Source organism: Schistocerca nitens, chromosome 4 (genome assembly GCF_023898315.1).
Source record: "Schistocerca nitens isolate TAMUIC-IGC-003100 chromosome 4, iqSchNite1.1, whole genome shotgun sequence".
Classification (NCBI taxonomy): Eukaryota; Metazoa; Arthropoda; class Insecta; order Orthoptera; family Acrididae; genus Schistocerca; species Schistocerca nitens.
Genome location: NC_064617.1, coordinates 756749884 through 756771480, shown reverse-complemented (window position 1 = coordinate 756771480; position 21597 = coordinate 756749884). Strand labels below are relative to the sequence as shown.

Genomic DNA, 21597 nt, shown 5'->3' with positions numbered 1-21597 from the left:
CAGTGGAAGACGTCAAGTCGTACATCAATTACTTAAGAATGGATGGGCATACATTTCTGTATGTGCTCAGTGAAGTGTATCCTCATATCACAAAGCACAATATTCACTTAATAATTGCTACATCTTCAGAAGACAGGCTCACTGTAACACTCCGATTCCTTGATACAGGAGAGGGTTATGTTATGTTAGGTTAGGTTAGGTCAGGTCAGGTCTCCAATCTTCTTAATCTATTTTTGTCTTCAGGGGGCCTCACGTTGTAAAGCGCCTCATCAGCTTCATACATCTCTATTAATTTTGTAGTTGTCGGCACACACCAACTGTATTTACCGGCAATGGTTATAAAAACACTACAGATGACAGAACGCCGCAGCGATGCTAGTGCTCCATGTGGTAACATGTCACATTGCAGTGAACAGAATACAAGCGATTTCATTGATCAAATCTACAGCGAGACCCTAGATTTGATCAAATGTTGGACGACATTTGACAAAGTCCCTATTACACCATCAAATATCTTTGACAAAGATATTGGACAAAGAAATTTGATAGTGTAATACTGGCCTAAGCCATGTCTCCACAATATCCTGTTTTTCAGGAGTGCTTATCTTGCAAGTTTCACAAGAAAACTTCTGTCAAGTTAAGAAGGTATGAGATGAGGTATTGATGGAAGTACAGCTGTAGGGACAGGTTGTGAATCATATTTGGGTAGCTCAGTTGGTAGAGCAGTTGCCTGTGAAAGGCAATGGTCCCAATTTGGAGTCTAGGTCTAGCACACAGTTTTAATCTGCCAGGAAGTTTCTTATTATGTCTTATTTAGACCTTTTCTGCACCATCACCTTCAAAACAGTGCCGTTAGGAGAGAATACACTGATACCAACATTTCTACCAATTTTTGAGATGTGTCCTGGAATCTTTTGTTGTTGTTGTTGTTATGGTCTTCGGTCCAGAGGCTGGTTTGATGCAGCTCTCCATGCTACTCTATCCTGTGCAAGCTTCTTCATCTCCCAGTATCTACTGCAGCCTACATCCTTCTGAATCTGCTTAGTGTATTCATCTCTTGGTCTCCCTCTACAATTTTTACCCTCCACGCTGCCCTCCATTGCTAAATTTGTGATCCCCTGATGCTTCAGAACATGTCCTACCAACCGGTCCCTTCTTCTTTTCAAGTTGTACCACAAACTCCTCTCCTCTTCTCCCCAATTCTATTCAATACCTCCTCATTAGTTATGTGATCTACCCATCTAATCTTCAGCATTCTTCTGTAGCACCACATTTCGAAAGCTTCTATTCTCTTCTTGTCCAAATTATTTATCGTCCATGTTTCACTTCCATACATGGCTACACTCCATACAACTAATTTCAGAAAAGACTTCCTGACACTTAAATCTATACTTGATGTTAACAAATTTCTATGCTTCAGAAACGCTTTCCTTACATTGCCAGTCTACATTTTATATCCTCTCTACTTCGACCATCATCATCAGTTATTTTGCTCCCCAAATAGCGAAATTCCTTTCCTACTTTAAGTGTCTCATTTCCTCATCTAATTCCCTCAGCATCACCTGACTTAATTCGACTACATTCCATTATCCTCATTTTGCTTTTGTTGATGTTCATCTTACATCCTCCTTTCAAGACACTGTTCATTCCATTCAACTGCTCTTCCAAGTCCTTTGCTGTCTCTGACAGAATTACAATGTCATCGGCGAACCTCAAAGTTTTTATTTCTTCTCCATGGATTGTAATACCTACTCCGAACTTTTCTTTTGTTTCCTTTACTGCTTGCTCAATATACAGATTGAATAACATCGGGGAGAGGCTACATCCCTGTCTCACTCCCTTCCCAACCACTGCTTCCCTTTCATGCCCCTCAACTCGTAACAGCCATCTGGTTTCTGTACAAATTGTAAATAGCCTTTTGCTCCCTGTATTTTACCCTGCCACATTTAGAATTTGAAAGAGAGTATTCCAATCAACATTGTCAAAAGCTTACTCTAAGTCTACAAATGCTAGAAATGTAGGTTTGCCTTTCCTTAATCTTTCTTCTAAGATAAGTCGTAAGGTCAGTATTGCCTCACATGTTCCAACATTTCTACGGAATCCAAACTGATCTTCCCCGAGGTCGGCTTCTACCAGTTTTTCCATTCATCTGTAAAGCATTCATGTTAGTATTTTGCAGCTGTGACTTATTAAACTGATAGTTTGGTAATTTTCACATCTGTCAACACCTGTTTTCTTTGGGATTGGAATTATTATATTCTTCTTGAAGTCTGAGGGTATTTTGCCTGTCTCATACATCTTGCTCACCAGATGGTAGAGTTTTGTCAGGACTGGCTCTCCGAAGGCCGTCAGTAGTTCCAATGGAATGTTGTCTACTCCGGGGGCCTTGTTTCGACTCAGGTCTTTCAGTGCTCTGTCAAACTCTTCACGCAGTATCGTATCCCCTATTTCATCTTCATCTACATCCTCTTCCATTTCCATAATATTGTCCTCGAGTACATCGCCCTTGTACAGACCCTCTATATACTCCTTCCACCTTTCTGCCATCCCTTCTTTGCTTAGAACTGGGTTTCCGTCTGAGCTCTTGATATTCATACAAGTAGCTCTCTTTTCTCCAAAGGTCTCTTTAATTTTCCTGTAGGGAGTATCTATCTTGTCCCTAGTGAGATAAGCCTCTACATCCTTACATTTGTCCTCTAGCCATCCCTGCTTAGCCATTTTGCACTTCCTGTCGATCTCAGTTTTGAGACGTTTGTATTCCTTTTTGCCTGCTTCATTTACTGCATTTTTATATTTTCTCCTTTCATCAATTAAATTCAATATTTCTTCTGTTACCCAAGGATTTCTACTAGCCCTCGTCTTTCTACCTACTTGATCCTCTGCTGCCTTCACTACTTCATCCCTGAGAGCTACCCATTGTTCTTCTACTGTATTTCTTCCCTCCATTCCTGTCAATTGTTCCCTTATGCTCTACCAGAAACTCTGTACAACCTCTGGTTTAGTCAGTTTATCATGGTCCCATCTCCTTAAATTCCCACCTTTTTGCAGTTTCTTCAGGTTTAATCTACAGTTCATAACCAACAGATTGTGTCAGAGTCCATATCTGCCCCTGGAAATGTCTTACAATTTAAAACCTGGTTCCTAAATCTCTGTCTTACCATTATATAATCTGCCTATTGGCTTCTGTCTCGGGTTCTATGGCCGACGTTCATCTAATGATTTTTCTGACGTTTCGCCAGCACGAGTGGCTGGCATTGTCAAAGCTTCACCCTCCATTGCCACTCGTGCTGGCGAAACGTCAGAAAAATCATTAGATGAACGTCAGCCGAAGAACCCGAGACAGAAGCCAATAGGCAGTTTGTCAACAAGTGGCCACGAAAGCCTTAACAATTTTGTATAATATAATCTATTTGATACCTTCTAGTATCTCCAGGATTCTTCCATGTATACAACCTTCTTTTATGATTCTTGAACCAAGTGTTAGCTATGATTAAGTTATGCTCTGTGCAAAATTCTACCAGACGGCTTCCTCTTTCATTCCTTACCCCCAATCCATATTCACGTACTATGTTTCTTCTCTCCCTTTTCCTACTCTCGAATTCCAGTCACCCATGACTATTAAATTTTCGTCTCCCTTCACTACCTGAATAATTTCTTTTATCTCATCATATATTTCGTGAATTTCTTCATCATATGCAGAGCTAGTTGGCATATAAACTTCTACTACTGTAGTAGGCATGGGATTCGTATCTATCTAGGCCACAATAATGCGTTCACTATGCTGTTTTAGTAGCTTACCCGCAATCCTATTTTTTTTATTCATTATTAAACCTACTCCTGCATTACCCCTACTTGATTTTGTATTTAAAACCCTGTATTCACCTGACCAAAAGTCTTGTTCCTCCTGCCACCGAACTTCACTAATTCCCACTATATTTAACTTTAACCTATCCATTTCCCTTTTTAAATTTTCTAACCTACCTGCCCGATTAACGGATCTGACATTCCACGCTCCGATCCGTAGAACGCCAGTTTTCTTTCTCCTGATAATGACGCCCTCTTGAGTAGTCCCCGCCAGGAGATCCGAATGGGGGACTATTTTACCTCTGGAATATTTTACCCAAGAGGACGCCATCATCAGTTAACCATACAGTAAAGCTGCATGCCCTCAGGAAAAATTACGGCTGAAGTTTCCCCTTGCTTTCAGCCGTTCGCAGTACCAGCACAGCAAGGCCGTTTTGGTTAGTGTTACAAGGCCATATCAGTCAATCATCGTGACTGTTGCCCCTGCAACTACTTAAAAGGCTGCTGCCCCTCTTCAGGAACCACATGTTTGTCTGGCCTCTCAACAGATAACCCTACGATGTGGTTGCACCTACGGTACAGCCATCTGTATCGCCGAGGCAACCACCAACGGTAAGGTCCATAGTTCATGGAGGGGATTTTGTTGTTAGTGCATTTAAAACCATCTGAGGTGCTGATTGAATCAATTCCAATGTATAATACCTTTGACCATTCAACTTGGGTTTCATCTTGAGGAAGAGGAAGAAGTCACATGTAGCTATGTGCGGTGAGTACGGCAGATGGGGGACAATTGTTATCTTGTTTCCAGTTGAAAATTCCTGAACAACATAGGCTGCATGCGATCATGCATTGTTGTGATGGAGTATTCAATCACGTGTATGCCCCACCTGTGGACATTTTCATCCTATGTCCACATCATGATAGACCACTTTACTGACTGTCGGAATAGGAGGACAAACTCATTATAAACAACCATGTCAATATCAAAAATAAACAAACAAGGACGTAAAGTTGCTCTCCACGTTTTGAGCTTTTTTTTGGCTGAAGGGAGAAGAAACGCTCTTCTACTGCAATGATTGCTACTTAGTTTCAGGTTCAGAGCCAGAAATCCGACATTTGTACAACTGACAACCTTTGAAAGAAATTTTGGATCATCTTAAAGCTACTGTTTAAGTTTCTGGCGGACTCTTCTGTAGTATGTTGAAATACTTGTGGCATAAACTTCGCCAAAAGCCTTTTTATGTTTAATTCTCCTGACATAACACATTCACATACATCACAGCTTATTCCCAAGATTTTGAATGGTCTGTCTACAATTCTGCAGAAATAGATCCCTCAATTACTAAAAATTTTCTGGTGGGATACCAGGTGGCAGTCAACAACAATGGTGCCATCATCAGCGTTCACTCTTTTCTGTAATGCTTCACATTCTACCTCTCAGTCACACTGTAATGTCATACAGATTCTTCAGCTTGAAGTAAAGGAGGTCTTCAATCTGAAGCCTATTACAACCACATTATTTCACAGAATACTGCAGATTCTAAAAGGTTTAGGTGCATCTGACAGAATTTGTTTTCCTCTACTAACAGGTTCTGTAGCCGAATAAACACTGGATCAACCTGGACACATACTAAGGTTGTAGGTACTACCACCCTAGTTAACAATCATGTTAACTGCAATCAATGTTCACTGGAGAGCCTAGTAAGCATTAAAAAGATGGCATTTTCGACAGCTAAGTAATGGTATGTTTTGTTTCAATAACACACTGCTTACTCAGAAAAGTACAAAATTACACTAACTAGTTGCTTATGAATAAGGGACAAGTTTGCAGACATCTGTGCACAGTTAGCATTTTTTGTAAAAATATAAAACAAATCCCGAAGTATTCAGCTATAATTAGAATAAATGATATTGCTTAGAACAGACTCCAGTTCATGTGAATAATTTTCTTACACTGGGAGATAATGCAGGCCTCAATTCACACATTGGACATACCTCTAACATTTCATCTTCAGGTAATTGTGGAAATTCTATCCTTGTAACGCCCGCTGACGAGATTGATTCAATATTTCTGCATAGCCCTATTCTAGGAGCTAAAGGTTGATAATTTCAAACCTGTTGTTTCTGGAGAGCAATGCATAAGTAACGTACTGGGCTTTCAAATGTGAAAACTGCCATGTTTAATAAATACAGTAAATAACAGCTTTGTTTTAAAACATACACTCTATACAGCATCTGCAACTTAGCATTTTTTAACTACTATTTCATCTTTGAAGCTATTAGTTTTGCCTCTCGTGTGAAGCTGGGACATGTTTTGTAAGTGTTGAGCATGTGTGCTGCCATAAAAAACAGAATGGTGTGTGTTAAAGCAACTTCCAGAGAATTTAACAACACTCACACAGTGCTTGTCCAAAAATGTGTTTAATTTGAAAGTTTTTTTTTTCTTTTTTTTTTTTGTCACATTTCATGTTCTATTGACTTCATGAATGTTTATGTGAAAATCAAAAACAAGAAATCTATCATAAGTTTACAATGAAAAATTTGATGTTTATCTTAACGCACAAAACCAGCAATGAGTACAAAATGAGGGCGCAGGTCGAAAGCAAGGGAATTTGTAAGAGCCATCTAAAGGTGGATCTGTAATCAATCTGAAACCAGTAATGTATATCTAAAAACACAGATGATGTGACTTACCGAACGAAAGTGCTGGCAGGTCGATAGACACACAAACAAACACAAACATACACACGAAATTCAAGCTTTCGCAACAAACTGTTGCCTCATCAGGAAAGAGGGAAGGAGAGGGAAAGACGAAAGGATGTGGGTTTTAAGGGAGAGGGTAAGGAGTCATTCCAATCCCGGGAGTGGAAAGACTTACCTTAGGGGGGAAAAAGGACAGGTATACACTCGCACACACACACATATCCATCCGCACATACACAGACACCTGTGTATGTGCGGATGGATATGTGTGTGTGTGCGCGAGTGTATACCTGTCCTTTTTCCCCCCTAAGGTAAGTCTTTCCACTCCCGGGATTGGAATGACTCCTTACCCTCTCCCTTAAAACCCACATCCTTTCGTCTTTCCCTCTTTCCTGATGAGGCAACAGTTTGTTGCGAAAGCTTGAATTTCGTGTGTATGTTTGTGTTTGTTTGTGTGTGTATCGACCTGCCAGCACTTTCGTTCGGTAAGTCACATCATCTGTGTTTTTAGATATATTTTTCCCACGTGGAATGTTTCCCTCTCTTACATTGAAACCAGTAATGCTTTGATTTAAATAAACTTCTGGTTACTGCCTAAATTATAAACCTTAAAAAGAAATGTTTGAGTATTTTGGATTATTCGTGTTGTCTTGGGTCTGCATTATCTCGGATTTAGTGGTCATAAGTAACTTGAAATTACTGAAGTTTACAAATTTAGGAACTCACAACACAACCACATACAGAAAATTCATGTTATATTTTTCTCATTACATGAACTCCATTTTTGTTAATGCTTCTTCTCTGGCGGATTTTTAATTGATGTGGTATTAGTTTGCACTTTATTTTAGTACAAAGCAGTAATGATCTTTCTTACAATACAAGATGTGTAGATTTCTTTGCTGTCTATTTCAAAGTGAGCAAATACTCTTCTACAAAACAAGGTAATAAATCCTGAACACAAAAAATAGCAACAAATAATAAGAAATCAAACAACTGTTAATACAAAGAAGTTGAAATAATCAAATTTCTGTCAAATGCAGCTTTTCATTTATGCTTACTCTCCTCTTTGTTCTCTGCTTCTATTTTTAGCAATTTTTTCAACTTTAAACAATATTACAATATAAAGTCAATATTTTCTTTTCTGTTTTACTTTAAACATCAAATATTCAATCAAATGGAATTTATTAATAACCTTTATGTTGAGCTGTTATCCATACCATAAAAATTAAATTTATGTGTATTAAATAACATAATAATGCTAATAAAACAACCAACTGACTGCAGTAATTTTATTGAAATGTATTTCTTTTATCTTATTTCCCAATAGCTAAACTATAAAGTACTGTACCTTTATATGTTTTCTTGGATTGCCTGCAAGTTCAGTAATTTTTTCAGCTCGCTTGTTCCTTGTTATGATTATACCAAGCTGACTAATTGGATTTTGGTCAAAAAATTCATCGATGAAAGATTCTAAAAGCTGCAAACAAAGTATTAGACTGTAATACACACAGATATGACCGAAGTAACTCGATAACATTCCTTCATTCTAACGACTAGTCTTAACATTTATCCTAAAATGTGAAGGACATTGTCTTATCGCATAACATTTTTGACATGAATTTACATTATAGCGCATTTTTAGTTAAAAAACATCACAAACAGAATTCAATGAGATGTTCCTGTTAAATTTAGCACTTCCTCATACAAAATTTCACCATGAATATGACAACATAATATTTTTCTATTTAATTCTTTGTCTAAAGCAGTTACATTTACTTCTTGAGATGTAACTTTATTGATATGCAAGCAGCATAATATATCTACATGTACTTTTAAAAATCATATGTTCCACATCACCTCCTAAACCACTGGATTGATTTCAAGCGAACTTGGTAAACATATCACTTACTATATGGAATGAAGCGTCTCTCTGTAATGCCCAAAGCAATTTCAACCAAATTAGATATATAGATGACTCATTATTTGTATAAAAATACAAAATATTCCACAGGAGGGGCTCTCTTCTCTTTCTAACAAAAGAAAATGCCAAGTTTTTACAAATGTACTTCACAGAAGGAAAAGACTTGGAGCTAGATCAAAATTGTCATTCAGTGGCAGGTGTAAGGCATGATGTAGTACTGAACCTTCAAAGAACGTTTCATGAACAGAATGAGCCCATCTGTTTCTGAAGTATTGTTTGCAACTTGAAATAAATGTTGCTTTCAAAACTGCTCGACTTCCTTTTCAATCCACAGTCTCAAGATGAAGGAAAAAAAAGGTCAGTGAATTTGAAGAAATGAGATGAAGTAATTACCTTATTAAAGGGTAACAAGTGTTCTATTTTCACACAAAAAAGTTGAATCACTGTCCATGACTTCTTGCATACTTCTTACCTAGATAGAATAACAAGTTTCCTCAAGATTCTGATGAAACTGCATGATGAAATTTGCTGCAGATACTGGTGTGTGTGTGTGTGTGTGTGTGTGTGTGTGTGTGTGTGTGTGTGTGTATGCACGCGCACTCAAGGCTTTATGAGAAGAGCCTAATTGTATTCATTATTAAAAACACTAATTTACTATAGAGAAAACAGACAAATAGGAACAGGTAAAGGAAAAATGTAATGATCCTAAATAGACTTCAATCCCTGGAGTAAGAACAGCTTGGCACAAAGAGGTTCAGAGTTTTAAAAATCTAAGATTTAAATCGGAGTTGACTAGTAATGAGCTGTGAGCATTTAGTAAGTTTAAGATGAGCTTGAACCTTGGAGAAAACTGCAGAGTCCATTTGTAATAATGACAGACAAAAAGAAGAAGAGATCATGAAGCACTAGATATTAAACATAAAGATTATGCAGGTATTTCAAAGGAATTCTAAATTAATAAAATTAGAAGATCCAATTCAAAATTAACAACTGGTGAGTTTGTCATTGTGGAAACAATATAAATAATCAATAGAAAAGAGAATGGTGTGATAGATGCAATTATATCTATAAATATTAAACAGTGCAATACTGACAATGCAAAGTGTTTTAATTGGTAACAGTTTCATTTTCCACATTCTGGATGATACAACAAGAAATTTGGTAATAGGAGTAAATAGGTGCAAAACTGTATTATTTAAATAGAATTATTTTTAAAACACCGTGAATAACTAATTACACAATTAAACTGAAATAGTGCACAGGGAAATGCGTTCCTTTAAAATTCTGCACTGAATACAATGTATCTACGTGTTTAGAAAGTAGAGCAAGTGTCTCTGTTTCCATATATATAAAATCAGTCTGCAGAATTACAGTCATATCTCACCAATACATATCAACTTGAATTCTTGAAAATAGCAGGCACTTCAGTATGATGGCTTTTTTTGACAAAAAGCAGCTCTTCTGCTGAAATCAACACACACTGAAGAATGAAAAATTATGAGGAACTCTGTACATCTTTTTGATTCATTGGCAGAGATGATAAATGTAACACATTTGTTGGGTCTATAATTACACTGCCTTGTATTGTCATTGTGGCCTACAGGGACGTGCGTTGTGGAAGATGAACATGAATGCAGACTTCAGTATCCAGTCCTAAAACTGCTATGGCTAACATTTAAGGCATAATCCACCTGAAGAAATGTTGAGTGCCACAGAACCACTTGGTGCCACTGAAGATACAACAAAAATCCAAATGATGCATAATGGGTGTAGTCAAAGAAATATGGAGAAGTGAAAGAAAACATTTTTCAGAAGCAAAATATATCTTCAGAATAAATTTTTACTCTGCAGTGGAGTGTGCACTGATCTGAAACTATCTGGCAGTTTAAAAGTGTGTACCATACCAGGACTAAAACTTGAGACCTTTGTCTTTTACAGTCAAGTGCTCTACCAACTGAGCTATCCAGACATGACTCACAAACCACCCTCAGAGCTTTATTTCAGCCAGTACCTCATATCTTATCTTCCAAATTCATGAGCTGTGCTCAGATAGCTCAGCTGGTAGGGGGACTTGCCCACGAAAGGCAAAGGGCATATGTTTGAGCTCCAGTCTGGCACATGGTTTTAATCTGCCAGGAGGTAACAAAATATGTACATGCCACTGCTTTTGAATGAAGAAAAGATTACAGTCAAAAGAGTTGATGGCAACTTTCAAACAGAGCTACAATTTAAGCAGGCATGTAATACAAGAAAATTATCTTTAAATTGTCTTCAAATCCAGCTGAATAGAGATGGAGAGAACAATGATTAAATCTGAAATTCTAGAAAACAAAAGCTTCATACAGTACCAGTGTTTGTACTGAGAAGTGTGGTAATAAAATGTCAGATATTTAGAGGATTTGATCAGTGACTTCAATACTAACAATATCCAGTACCTATCATTAATATTTCAGTATTTCCAATGTACGATTACTGGAAGTGCTTCATCTAATAAAACTGCACTTCTGTGAAAGAGAATTCCTGACTTCCTACTTAAGACTTTATAGGTTTTATGAATTTTTTAGCTATTAATTTTACTTCCAATGTAATTCCATATACTGTGAATTCAGAAGCATATTTCATGAAATCAGAGTTATATATTTTGGCCTTTGCTCAAAAAGTACACAACTTACAACTTTGACAGGATTACATTTCACTCCATTAACACTAAATAAAGGAAAAGTTAAATGTCTTAATTTACAGTTGTTTATGGCAGTTGAACGAACCCACAATGCTCCAAATCTTAACTGAGTGTTTGACAAACTATTTGTAAATATTTATAAAATGAAAGTCTGTACAGAAATAAATTTCACCATTTGTATTTACAATGAAATTTTCTCATATGCCCTTAAGAAACACCCTAAAGTTTTCTGGAGCTGACAATTTCATCATTCTAGTGCTTTTCTCAAGGGAAGATTTGCAGAAAAAATAAATCTTATGGCCAGGAGCAGATTAGCACAAATGAAAAATCTTCCTTCAATAAAGGAGCACTGGTCAACTTTTCAACTGTCCTCAGAGTTTTTCATGGTGGCACACTTCAATAAAATCTTCTCAGTCATTTTGAATAAAACAATCGAGCTTTCGATAGCTGTCTCCACCATTGTCATCAGGAGTTGAAATCAATGACTGTCGGGGCTTGCACAGTGATCACTTATATAAATATAATGGCAGCATCTGAAATCTTCCAGAGAGGGTTGGAGTGGCGCATGCACGGAAAGTGAGTTGGGCAGTTCATAGTGGCTCTGTCCTGCTGAGTAGTGTCACATGGTGCAAGTGGCCAGTGTCTTGTTTGAAACTGCCACTCCTGTGTCCCTACAAGCACCAAGCCTACGTCTCTGCTTTCCTTCAATGTCCAAAGCTCACCCTATGCCCTACTAAGTGCGTACCCCTGGTCTCTGTTAAAACTGTTGCTGTTTATTCTAAATTTGGCAACTTCTTTGATAACATAATCCCAGTACGATGTGGTTTTAGCAAAAACACTTCTTTTTTCAAATTGTATTTTAGGCCCGTTTTCTAAGCAGTGTTCAGCCTCAGCCATCTCTTCAAGTTATATTTGTCTGATGTGTCGTGAATGCTCTGCACAATGCTTGGCAACAGAGGGTATGGTTTGACCTCTGTAAATACTACCACATCCACAGGGGACACCATACATGTCAGGAACCTTTAACAGGGTGTAATGTATCTCTATCTTGGAGGTGGTCTGGGACACTGGTCTCAGTCCATGTCTCTTCAGCACACTCCCAGTCTTGCTAGTAGTTGCTCCAGAGAATGGAAGGAATGAAGCTGGCTCTGCCTCTTCTGCCGATTCATGACATTTCACCAATGACACTTGAAAGCATTAAATGGTTGTCATCAGACATACAGCAATCTTTGGCCTGTGTACTAATGTGTTCAGTACCGCTTTCTTGAGTGCAGGATGGTGAAAGCTGTTGGTGAGATTGCCTGTACACTGAAAGACCCAAGCTGGCCTCCTGCCTTCTGTTCAACCAAAACATCCCAACATTGGCTCTACAGTTTCCACCTGAGATCGACACAACAGTGTGTTCCACCACACCTTAGCAACAACATACGTTATGTACCACAACGAATATTATGAAATGACGGATAGCACAGCCAAGGGATCCCCACCGTTTCCAGCTGTCGTGAACTTTTTCATGGAGCATTTTGAGGAGGAAGCTCTGAACTCTGCGAGGTAGTGACCATCTTGCTTCCCAAGATACGATGACATAACTTGTCGATATGGCCTCATGGTGAAAATGCACTGCAGCAGTTCGTCGACCACATGACTGCAGCAGTTCGTCGACCACACGAATGGTGTCTGTCCTAACATTAAATTTACTGATGAGTTGGAGACGGATGGCAAGATTGTGTTATTGGATGTTTTAATTTAACAGAAGGCAGGAGGGCAGCTTGATTATTCAGTGTACAGGAAATCGACGCACAATGACCAATATTTAAATACCAACAGCCTTTTACCACCCTATAAACAAGAAAGCGGTATGGAACATTTTTAGTACAGAGGCCAAAATTACCGCATATTTGACAATGTCCATCTGGAGTCTGAATTTTAGCATTTGAAGCACATGTTCAGGGAAAGTAGTTACAGCCAAGGAGAATTGGCTAAAGCTTTCAAGTGCCACTGACAAAAGACACCTTCTATATCAGAGGAAGAAAGTGTGCCAGCTGCATTGCTTCCATACTGTGGAGCAACAATTAGCAAGATAGGGTTGTAGCGGGACTTTGAATTTCGCCGCGCTACATTCGTCCCCTCAGATATAAATATCCCGTCGCAGCAGTATGAGCGCTCGACGGCAGAGAGAAAATACCAAAATTGTAACCTTTTTTGTTTTTCTATCCGTTTTCAATTGTCTCTTGATAGCAGTAGCTTAAGGCAGACGTGAGCTGATTAAGACGAATAAACTTATTAATGTGTAGACATTGTGGAAGTTATTATGAAATTCGGAGGATGGAGAGAAGCAACTAAAATAAATTGTGTTTAAGAGCAAGACGGTTTTGTGCACATTATAAATTCTTGGACAATGAAACTTACTGCAAGATTTCGGAGCCGACTTTTCACCCAGAAATGAAGGAGACGCCGCAAGAAAGAAGACAAGTTAACCTGGTAAAGGATGATTTATCTACGCCACTTCCCCCTGTCAGTTACATTCTGTTATTCTCTGTTCCTTTTCAAAAATTTTGTAGTGGAAATTGGTTTAACTTTTGCTCAAAAACGCCACACGGACCATACCAACAATAGCTTTTCCGAATAACGAAGTCCGATAGCTTTTCTGTAATACAAAGTCCGATTTGCTTTTCATTCTTTCCCTTTTTCACGGTCTCTCTTTTCACATTTTTTTTTTTATTAACTAATACAACTGGCTCCCGCGACTGGACGCAATTTTCGGATGTGTCGTTTTTGAGCAAATTTGAAACTTTAATTTGTATTTTTTCCCAACAGAGAATAACCAAAAATCCTGAAGTTTAAAGGGTAACGAAAACACCAACTTTATTGTACCTAAGCAAATGATACCACAATATTGTAAAGAATTTTTGTAACTAATTCAATCTGTTTTCTTTTCATGGCATATATTGATGCAAAACTGTTATTGTGAGACCTTTTGGTGATTATCCGATGGAAATGTATTAAGAAAATCCATATTTTGACGAATACGATTTACGCAGAAGTGATTGACCAGCCGCTGCAGGACAGAAAATTTAATGGTGAGTCACACAATTATGTTTCATTCAAGCATTCAATAGCCAACTGCAGAATCCATTTTTCCATTTCCACACATCCTGTAGTTTTCTTCTGGATTTTTCCAAAATTATCTATCTCTATTGTAGTTTGTGGTAATTATAGTATTGTTGTAGCTGCATATGAAGATCGTGAATTTGACCGCCAAACAGTCATTTGTTACGACAAATTTTGTCCGCCCTGCTGCGTCTTTCTCAACCATTGTTTGCAATAGAGCAATCATTTACATTGACGAGAAAATATTTCATCCTAAATTTGAGTCAAATCTTTATTAATCAGGCTTATATTATTCCCTTTTTGACTTACGATTATACATTCTATTACAATGGAACGCGGTAAGGTAGAGATAGTTTCGGCAGATGAGTTAAGTGAACTAGATTCATCGTGCAACCAACAAGAAAGTCCGCGTTTCCCTCCATGGACCAGTTCACAGATCAATGCAATGATTTTGCCTCAAACTCGCAACATTTGTGATAATACACGGATGGCGACTTTAAATGACGAAATGTGGAATGGACGCGAGACTAGACCGTCAGCGCCATTGTTAACATCAATGTCAGAACCGAATATGAGACATATTCAGCAATGTGACACAAATCGGACACAGGAAACTGACAAACTGGACCGACTATTAGAGTTATTTGCAGACATGAAACGAGACGTTAGTCAGAAAATTGACGCAAAACTGGACGCACTTGGTCAGGACTTTAAACAAAGGCTAGATAAAAGCGACGAAAAATTTGACGCATTAAACCGTACTATGACCGAAAATTTTGAACGAACGACAAAACAGATGACAGAATTAAATAACACCACTCAACAGCTCAGCCAGCGATTTGAGACATTGTCCAATCGAGTAACTAAACAGGAAGAAACTTTGGTTACATTCACACATGAAACAAAAAACAATATCGCCCGATGTGAGAATCAGTTAACGCAAATAGTTAATGTGCAGCAGGAAGTGAACACCCGTGTGGAAGAGTTAGCTCAGGCCCACACTTCAGCTAGCTCCACCCAAGAAAAGTTGACTGAAGAAGTGGGAAATATTACCCAACAGCTCACAATGGTAGTTCTTGAACAAACCCACCTCAAAGAAAAGATAGAAAAATTAGAAGATCGAGCGGACCTCGCGTCACTAAACAATGACACCAACATGGCCGAAAGAATTGTACATGAATGTAAATTGTGTGACGACTATCTGGACAAAAAACTTGAAACAATTACACAGGACATACTTTCAAAAACAAAGACACATGTTAAAGACGGGCCAAAAACTACAGAAGACGAAGTGACAAAATTACGAGACAATGGTGTGCCGTGTTTGGCGATTGGTGCAAACGCATCGCTAGGAAACAACAAAACAGCTAAAACCATGGCTAATGACACAGACAGAACACCTATTGTGGAATCACCTATTTCCAATCAAAATTACAATGTGCCGCCTTCTTTTCCACCAAACGAGCAATATTACGACACGACACCTAGAGTAGCAAGTGACACAAACTACGTCAATACAGTTATGCCAACCGGCATGGCCGATGACACGTTTGTAAGACATGGGCATTTCCAGACATTTTCCAGTGAGGACAAGCACAAAGTCCACCCTATTGTGTTTATTAGATCATTTGACGGTGTTTTTCCACGTAGTTGGTCAGAAGTCGATAAAATCAGATACGTCACCAATCTCATGAGAGGACGAGCAGCTAAGTGGGGTGCCGCTATGAAACGGCGGTGCCTTACGTTTGATCAGTTCGAACAAGCCTTCTTGGACGAATTCTGGTCCGAAAATGAGCAACAGAGTCTAAGGAGAGAAGTGTGCAACCCGGAGACCTATGACCCTAAAAAAGAGACATTAAGACAATACTTTGAGAGGTACCTAGACAAGACACTGTACTGGTCCAAACCAGCCGACTTGCCAGCTATAATTGACACTTTAAAGAGCCACTTACCCTTTCCATACAGAGACAGATTAATAGGAGTACCGGAGAATGACGTTAAGACTTTTTTAAACTTCTTAGATCAAATGGACGTAGTTTACAGAGGCGATTCACGCCATTCGAATTTTATTCATACTAGTAACCAAAATCAGCACCCACCCCAAAGGAACCGTAGTGACGGTGGTTGGTGGAACCATCCGTCCGCGCCGCGACACAATACGATGCCAGCGCGCGAAACATATTCAAATGGAAACGTGTATGACAGTAGGAACAACCGCAGATATTCGTGGAATAATAATAATAATAATAATTATCACCCATATCAAAATGGTAACTACAAGCAAAATGAAAATTACAGACAGTACAACAACAACAACAATAGGAGACGTGAGAATAACCGGTACAACCCGGGCTACTTTGACAGGAACGTGACATATAACAGACATAATTACCACCAAAACATTAGCAATCCCAACAATCACCGACAGAATATGTGGAACACACAAAATTCACGCATGACAAATCATAACCCTCCACGGAATCCGCCCCCGTTCCCTAGTACAGTTATGCACTCCCCGCCACGAAGTAGCAATAACAATTGCGGCGCGCCATCAGCTGACGCGTGGGCGCCAACCGGCCGGAATGTAAACATAGTGGAGCTGGTCAATGAACCCGGCCAAACACAGCAGACGACGGAAAACAGTCGACGACCGAGCTAAGCGCTCGTGCTTCGGTCGTGAGGTGTTGTAAGAGCGCAACGGCTGAGACGGTTTGTTTCCTCAGGTACGACGACAAAATGACAGCAGAACAGGAATTAACAAACCTATCAGGTTGATGACTTTGTTCTTTTGCGTTCACATCCCAAGTCTACAAAGTTAAAACAACTGAACAGAAAATGGCAGCTATTATATTCAGGTCCTTTCAGAATAGCAAGCATACCTCACCCAGGTTGTTACTCCCTAGAATACCCGCTATCTCACAAGCCGAGGGGGCTGCATCCCCACAGACATTTGAAACCCTTTGTGCACTAAAACAACATAATATAATGATAACTAAGTTGAACATGAGCAAGTTGCTGTGAAAACGAGATCATAAATATTTGTATTGAATACACGACACATTAAGTTATTCAGCCTAAGAACACAAACATTCATTTATGGAAATTATATACTGCAGTTACACTTGTATACATAATTATGAAGAGAATGTAAACCCAGGTGAGAAAAGATATTCATGTAGGAATGAGATCTACACAGGTTACATTTGTTGTTAATTGTAAATTATAAGGTGAATCAACCACTAGTTAGTTATTTCAAGGCACTACAATGAGAGGAAATAATAGCTATTGAGATCAGTAATGACATAGGTATGTAGCAGAATGAATGAGGATGTAAGAATGAATGAGTTAATATTTAAGTTAATATAAGAAGGTAAGTTACTGTGAAGTTGTTGATGGAGACAAGAGAGTATTTGAGGAAAATATTATTGGAGTTTTATGAGAATGGAACTGCCAAATGGCCCATGTATGTGATATCTTAATGTTTGATGAGGAATATGTTTAATGTATAAGAATATATATATATATATATATATATATATATATATATATTATGATGAATATGTGAGTAAGGAATGAGTGAGAATGTTTTGGTAATATTGTGCTACATGGAGAAGTGAGTAAACAGTCTACATCTTTAAGATTACATAAGAATTTCAGTTTGAGAGAATACATTTGTGATGAGTTAAAACACGTGAGTACAAGGCGTTAAAGGTGAATCTCTTTACAGTGCCCTCAAAAATGAATGAATGCAAGAAAAGCAGAGTGAACATAATGATGATTACAGCTGTGGAAAGAAGTTTAATAAGAATGTAACTTGGAAACACGTTAGCTTTAATTTATTGCAGAAGTGTAACTTGGTAACCTTTCGTTAAGTTTTGTTAAGCCAGTGTGTGGAAGAAAACATTTCTAGTTAGTGCTCAGATAAGGAGAATGATATTTTAAGGAACTTAAGTTGAAATACAGTTTTTACACAGCCCTCATGTGAATACATTTGTATAGAAAAAAATTTTTTTTTACACAAGACAGAAAACCCTGAGGAAGCAAAAGATAGAGTTATTAAGGCCGTTTTGCGATTCGTACAACACCTCCACTTTTTCAGGCAATGCAAGGTAAGTAAAAAGGAGCAGTGGCCACCCGTGCAGCCGACATCGAGCAACGGACACTGAGAAAGAGACATTTTACTGTCAATTATAATACTATGTTCTTTATTTATGTTTTATACAAAGAAATGATATATATACACCACATACATGATGTTTAACCTTCACTAAAGTAGAAGAAAGTTCATGGTTGAACTCTTGAGAGGAAATTTGGTATGTTATTATATAATACACATTATGAGAGAGACAATCTCTGAGAGATATATTTTCCATTTGTATAGACGGTATCCACAAGAAGTGGAGATATCGAGGAAGTACTGAGCAGATATGTGATTTACTCATGCAAGGATTTGTTAAGGTATAATACACTTAATCATATGAACAGTCAGAACACAAACAGAGAATCTGTCATGACGTTACACTACACAGACTTGACGTAAGGACACTTACATTTACCCATGATTTGGTAAATTGTAAGTACCTCCTTTCACACACCCCTTGAAGGTGATGCAAACGTTATAATGTATTATATTCTCTTTTTTTATGTATTAGCTGTAGGATTTGGTAGTTTATAGGTAGTGAATAGTTTCTTCCAGTCTTTCTTTCTTTCTTTCTTTCTCCATTATCCTACCACCTCCTGCAGCTGGGTGTTGTTTGTTTATGGAATGTAAGAATATATTGTGTGACAGTAAACTTTCAGGTATGAATTAAAAGAAATGAAGAAAATTGAGAATGGCATTACAAGCCTGGTCAACCACTAGCCAAGATATGGAATTAAAAAAAAAAAAAAAAAAAAAAAAAAAAAAAAAAAAAAAAAAAAAAAAAAAAAAAAGAGGTAAATAATAAATGAAGGAAAGCCCGTGCTTTTAAATATTAAGTCTTATATCTCTTGGCACACCCAAACCTGAATAAAAAATTAATACCCCAATAAAAGAAAGCCAATGGGACTTAGTATAATTTTTTTTTTAGTATAGATATTTCACATGCATATTCTTGTAAATTTATATGTATTTGTATATGTATAAACACTTTGCATATTGTCAACATATTTTGAAATGTGACCACGGAATGTAAGCTTTCAGAATTAACGATGTAAACATGCTTGGACAAAGTGAACTGTTAAAATGTAAATATTGCAAAAAAGTGTTACAAACTGTGAACGTTATAAACGACGAATTTTGTGTTGTTTGTGAAACTTATGTTGCATAAACCAAATAACTGTTTGTAAATCGATATAAACTGCAATTTACTTCGACGATAATGAGGATTTTCACACTGCAAATGAACGTTTGTTGGCAAGTGTAAACAATGTGGTGAAACACCTACCTTTGCGAACATCGACGCCGTTGTTCCTGGCCGGCCTTCAGATGCTTTGGAGACTATAAACTCAGCACCTGTCGTAGGCGATGTGGAGGCTAAAAACTACATCGACCATATATGCCCCGGGAACAATAGTCATGAAAACGCACAAGGACCTGGAGTGTTGTGTCGTAACAGAAGACATAGACATTGCTTCAGATCACGCACACGCTCAATCTTATGGTGTCACCGGACTTAACACGCTATTTATGCTGGAATAACAACTTGTAATGAACACTTTGTGAAAGTGAATACTGTTCAAGACTGTCATAACACAGCAATTTTGAAACTGCCGCACGCGAAATTCAGTGATGCTACCGCGCGTGCGCAAAGACTACGTGCTGCCAGAGATGCATTGGGAAACCAACGCTGGGAGCACACAACATTAACTGCGCTGGCGAGCAGCTTTTTCAAACAAACTGTATGTAAATATATTTATTAATTGTGTACAAAGGATCCAAACTGTAATAATTGTATTTAGTATATAGATTTAGAAAGTAAGATAATCCCCTATGAATGCACGTGGCCTTTCCTAAGAAAATATGTATAATTGACATTTAGGTATATCTATTCTATTGTTTGCTAGCCTGCCACGCTAAATGTTTTAGCGTGACAGTCGAGGGGGCGATGTAGCGGGACTTTGAATTTCGCCGCGCTACATTCGTCCCCTCAGATATAAATATCCCGTCGCAGCAGTATGAGCGCTCGACGGCAGAGAGAAAATACCAAAATTGTAACCTTTTTTGTTTTTCTATCCGTTTTCAATTGTCTCTTGATAGCAGTAGCTTAAGGCAGACGTGAGCTGATTAAGACGAATAAACTTATTAATGTGTAGACATTGTGGAAGTTATTATGAAATTCGGAGGATGGAGAGAAGCAACTAAAATAAATTGTGTTTAAGAGCAAGACGGTTTTGTGCACATTATAAATTCTTGGACAATGAAACTTACTGCAAGATTTCGGAGCCGACTTTTCACCCAGAAATGAAGGAGACGCCGCAAGAAAGAAGACAAGTTAACCTGGTAAAGGATGATTTATCTACGCCACTTCCCCCTGTCAGTTACATTCTGTTATTCTCTGTTCCTTTTCAAAAATTTTGTAGTGGAAATTGGTTTAACTTTTGCTCAAAAACGCCACAAGGACCACCCCAACAATAGATTTTCTGTGATACGAAGTCCGATCTGCATTTCTTTCTTTCTTTCCCTTTTTTCACGGTCTCTCTTTTCCCATTTATTTTTTTATTAACCACTACAGGGTGCGCGCTGAAGAGACACGTAGTGAGGCCAGTGTTCTAGCCTGCCTCGAATATAGGAAATATGTTATTCCCATTAAAGAAAATATAGTCTTCAAATTCTTGGCATGTGTGGTGTCTCCTGTGAATATGGTAGTATTTAAATAGGTCAAACCATTTGCACTGTTGATGAGCAATGTGCAGTGCATTCACGACACATTAAACAAAGGAATCTTGAGAAGATGGCCTTGGCTGAACATTACCTAGAAAACAGGCATAATATATAATTCGAGAGGAAAAATGAGCGTTTTTGCTCAAACCACTTCACAGAGGGATTCTGTTATCACAGAAACAGTCAAACTTAGAATAAATAGCAAAAATTTAACAGATACCAAGGGTATGCACTTAGTATGGCATGGGGGTGAGGTTTGGACATTGAGGAAAGGCAAAGCATAATGGAACCACTGCCAGCTTGTCTCTGTCCTGCAGTAGTGGTGTCGAGGAGCTGTTCCCCTGAAAGACAATGAATTTGCACCCTGCCATTGGCAAGATGAAAAAGGTATTGAGGTTCGTAAGACCAAGCAGCGATGTGCCACTGTGCCGATGTCCAGTGTTGATGTGGGAAGGAGAGAAGTAAGCACTGCCTGGCAGAATGTGCAGGGACTATATGGTAGCAGGACAAGGCTGC

The 21597-nt window shown here is 38.2% G+C and overlaps 1 protein-coding gene across 3 annotated transcripts in view; it reads right to left on the bottom strand.

Moving 5' to 3' along the window:
- LOC126253052 (general transcription factor IIH subunit 2) overlaps positions 1-21597 on the bottom strand; it is a 135717-nt gene that overhangs the window by 60768 nt on the left and 53352 nt on the right. For all 3 annotated transcript variants that reach the window (XM_049954132.1, XM_049954134.1, XM_049954135.1), the window contains one exon: positions 7856-7984. In XM_049954132.1, coding sequence (XP_049810089.1) covers positions 7856-7984 — 129 coding nt within the window. The remainder of the gene's footprint in view (positions 1-7855; positions 7985-21597) is intronic.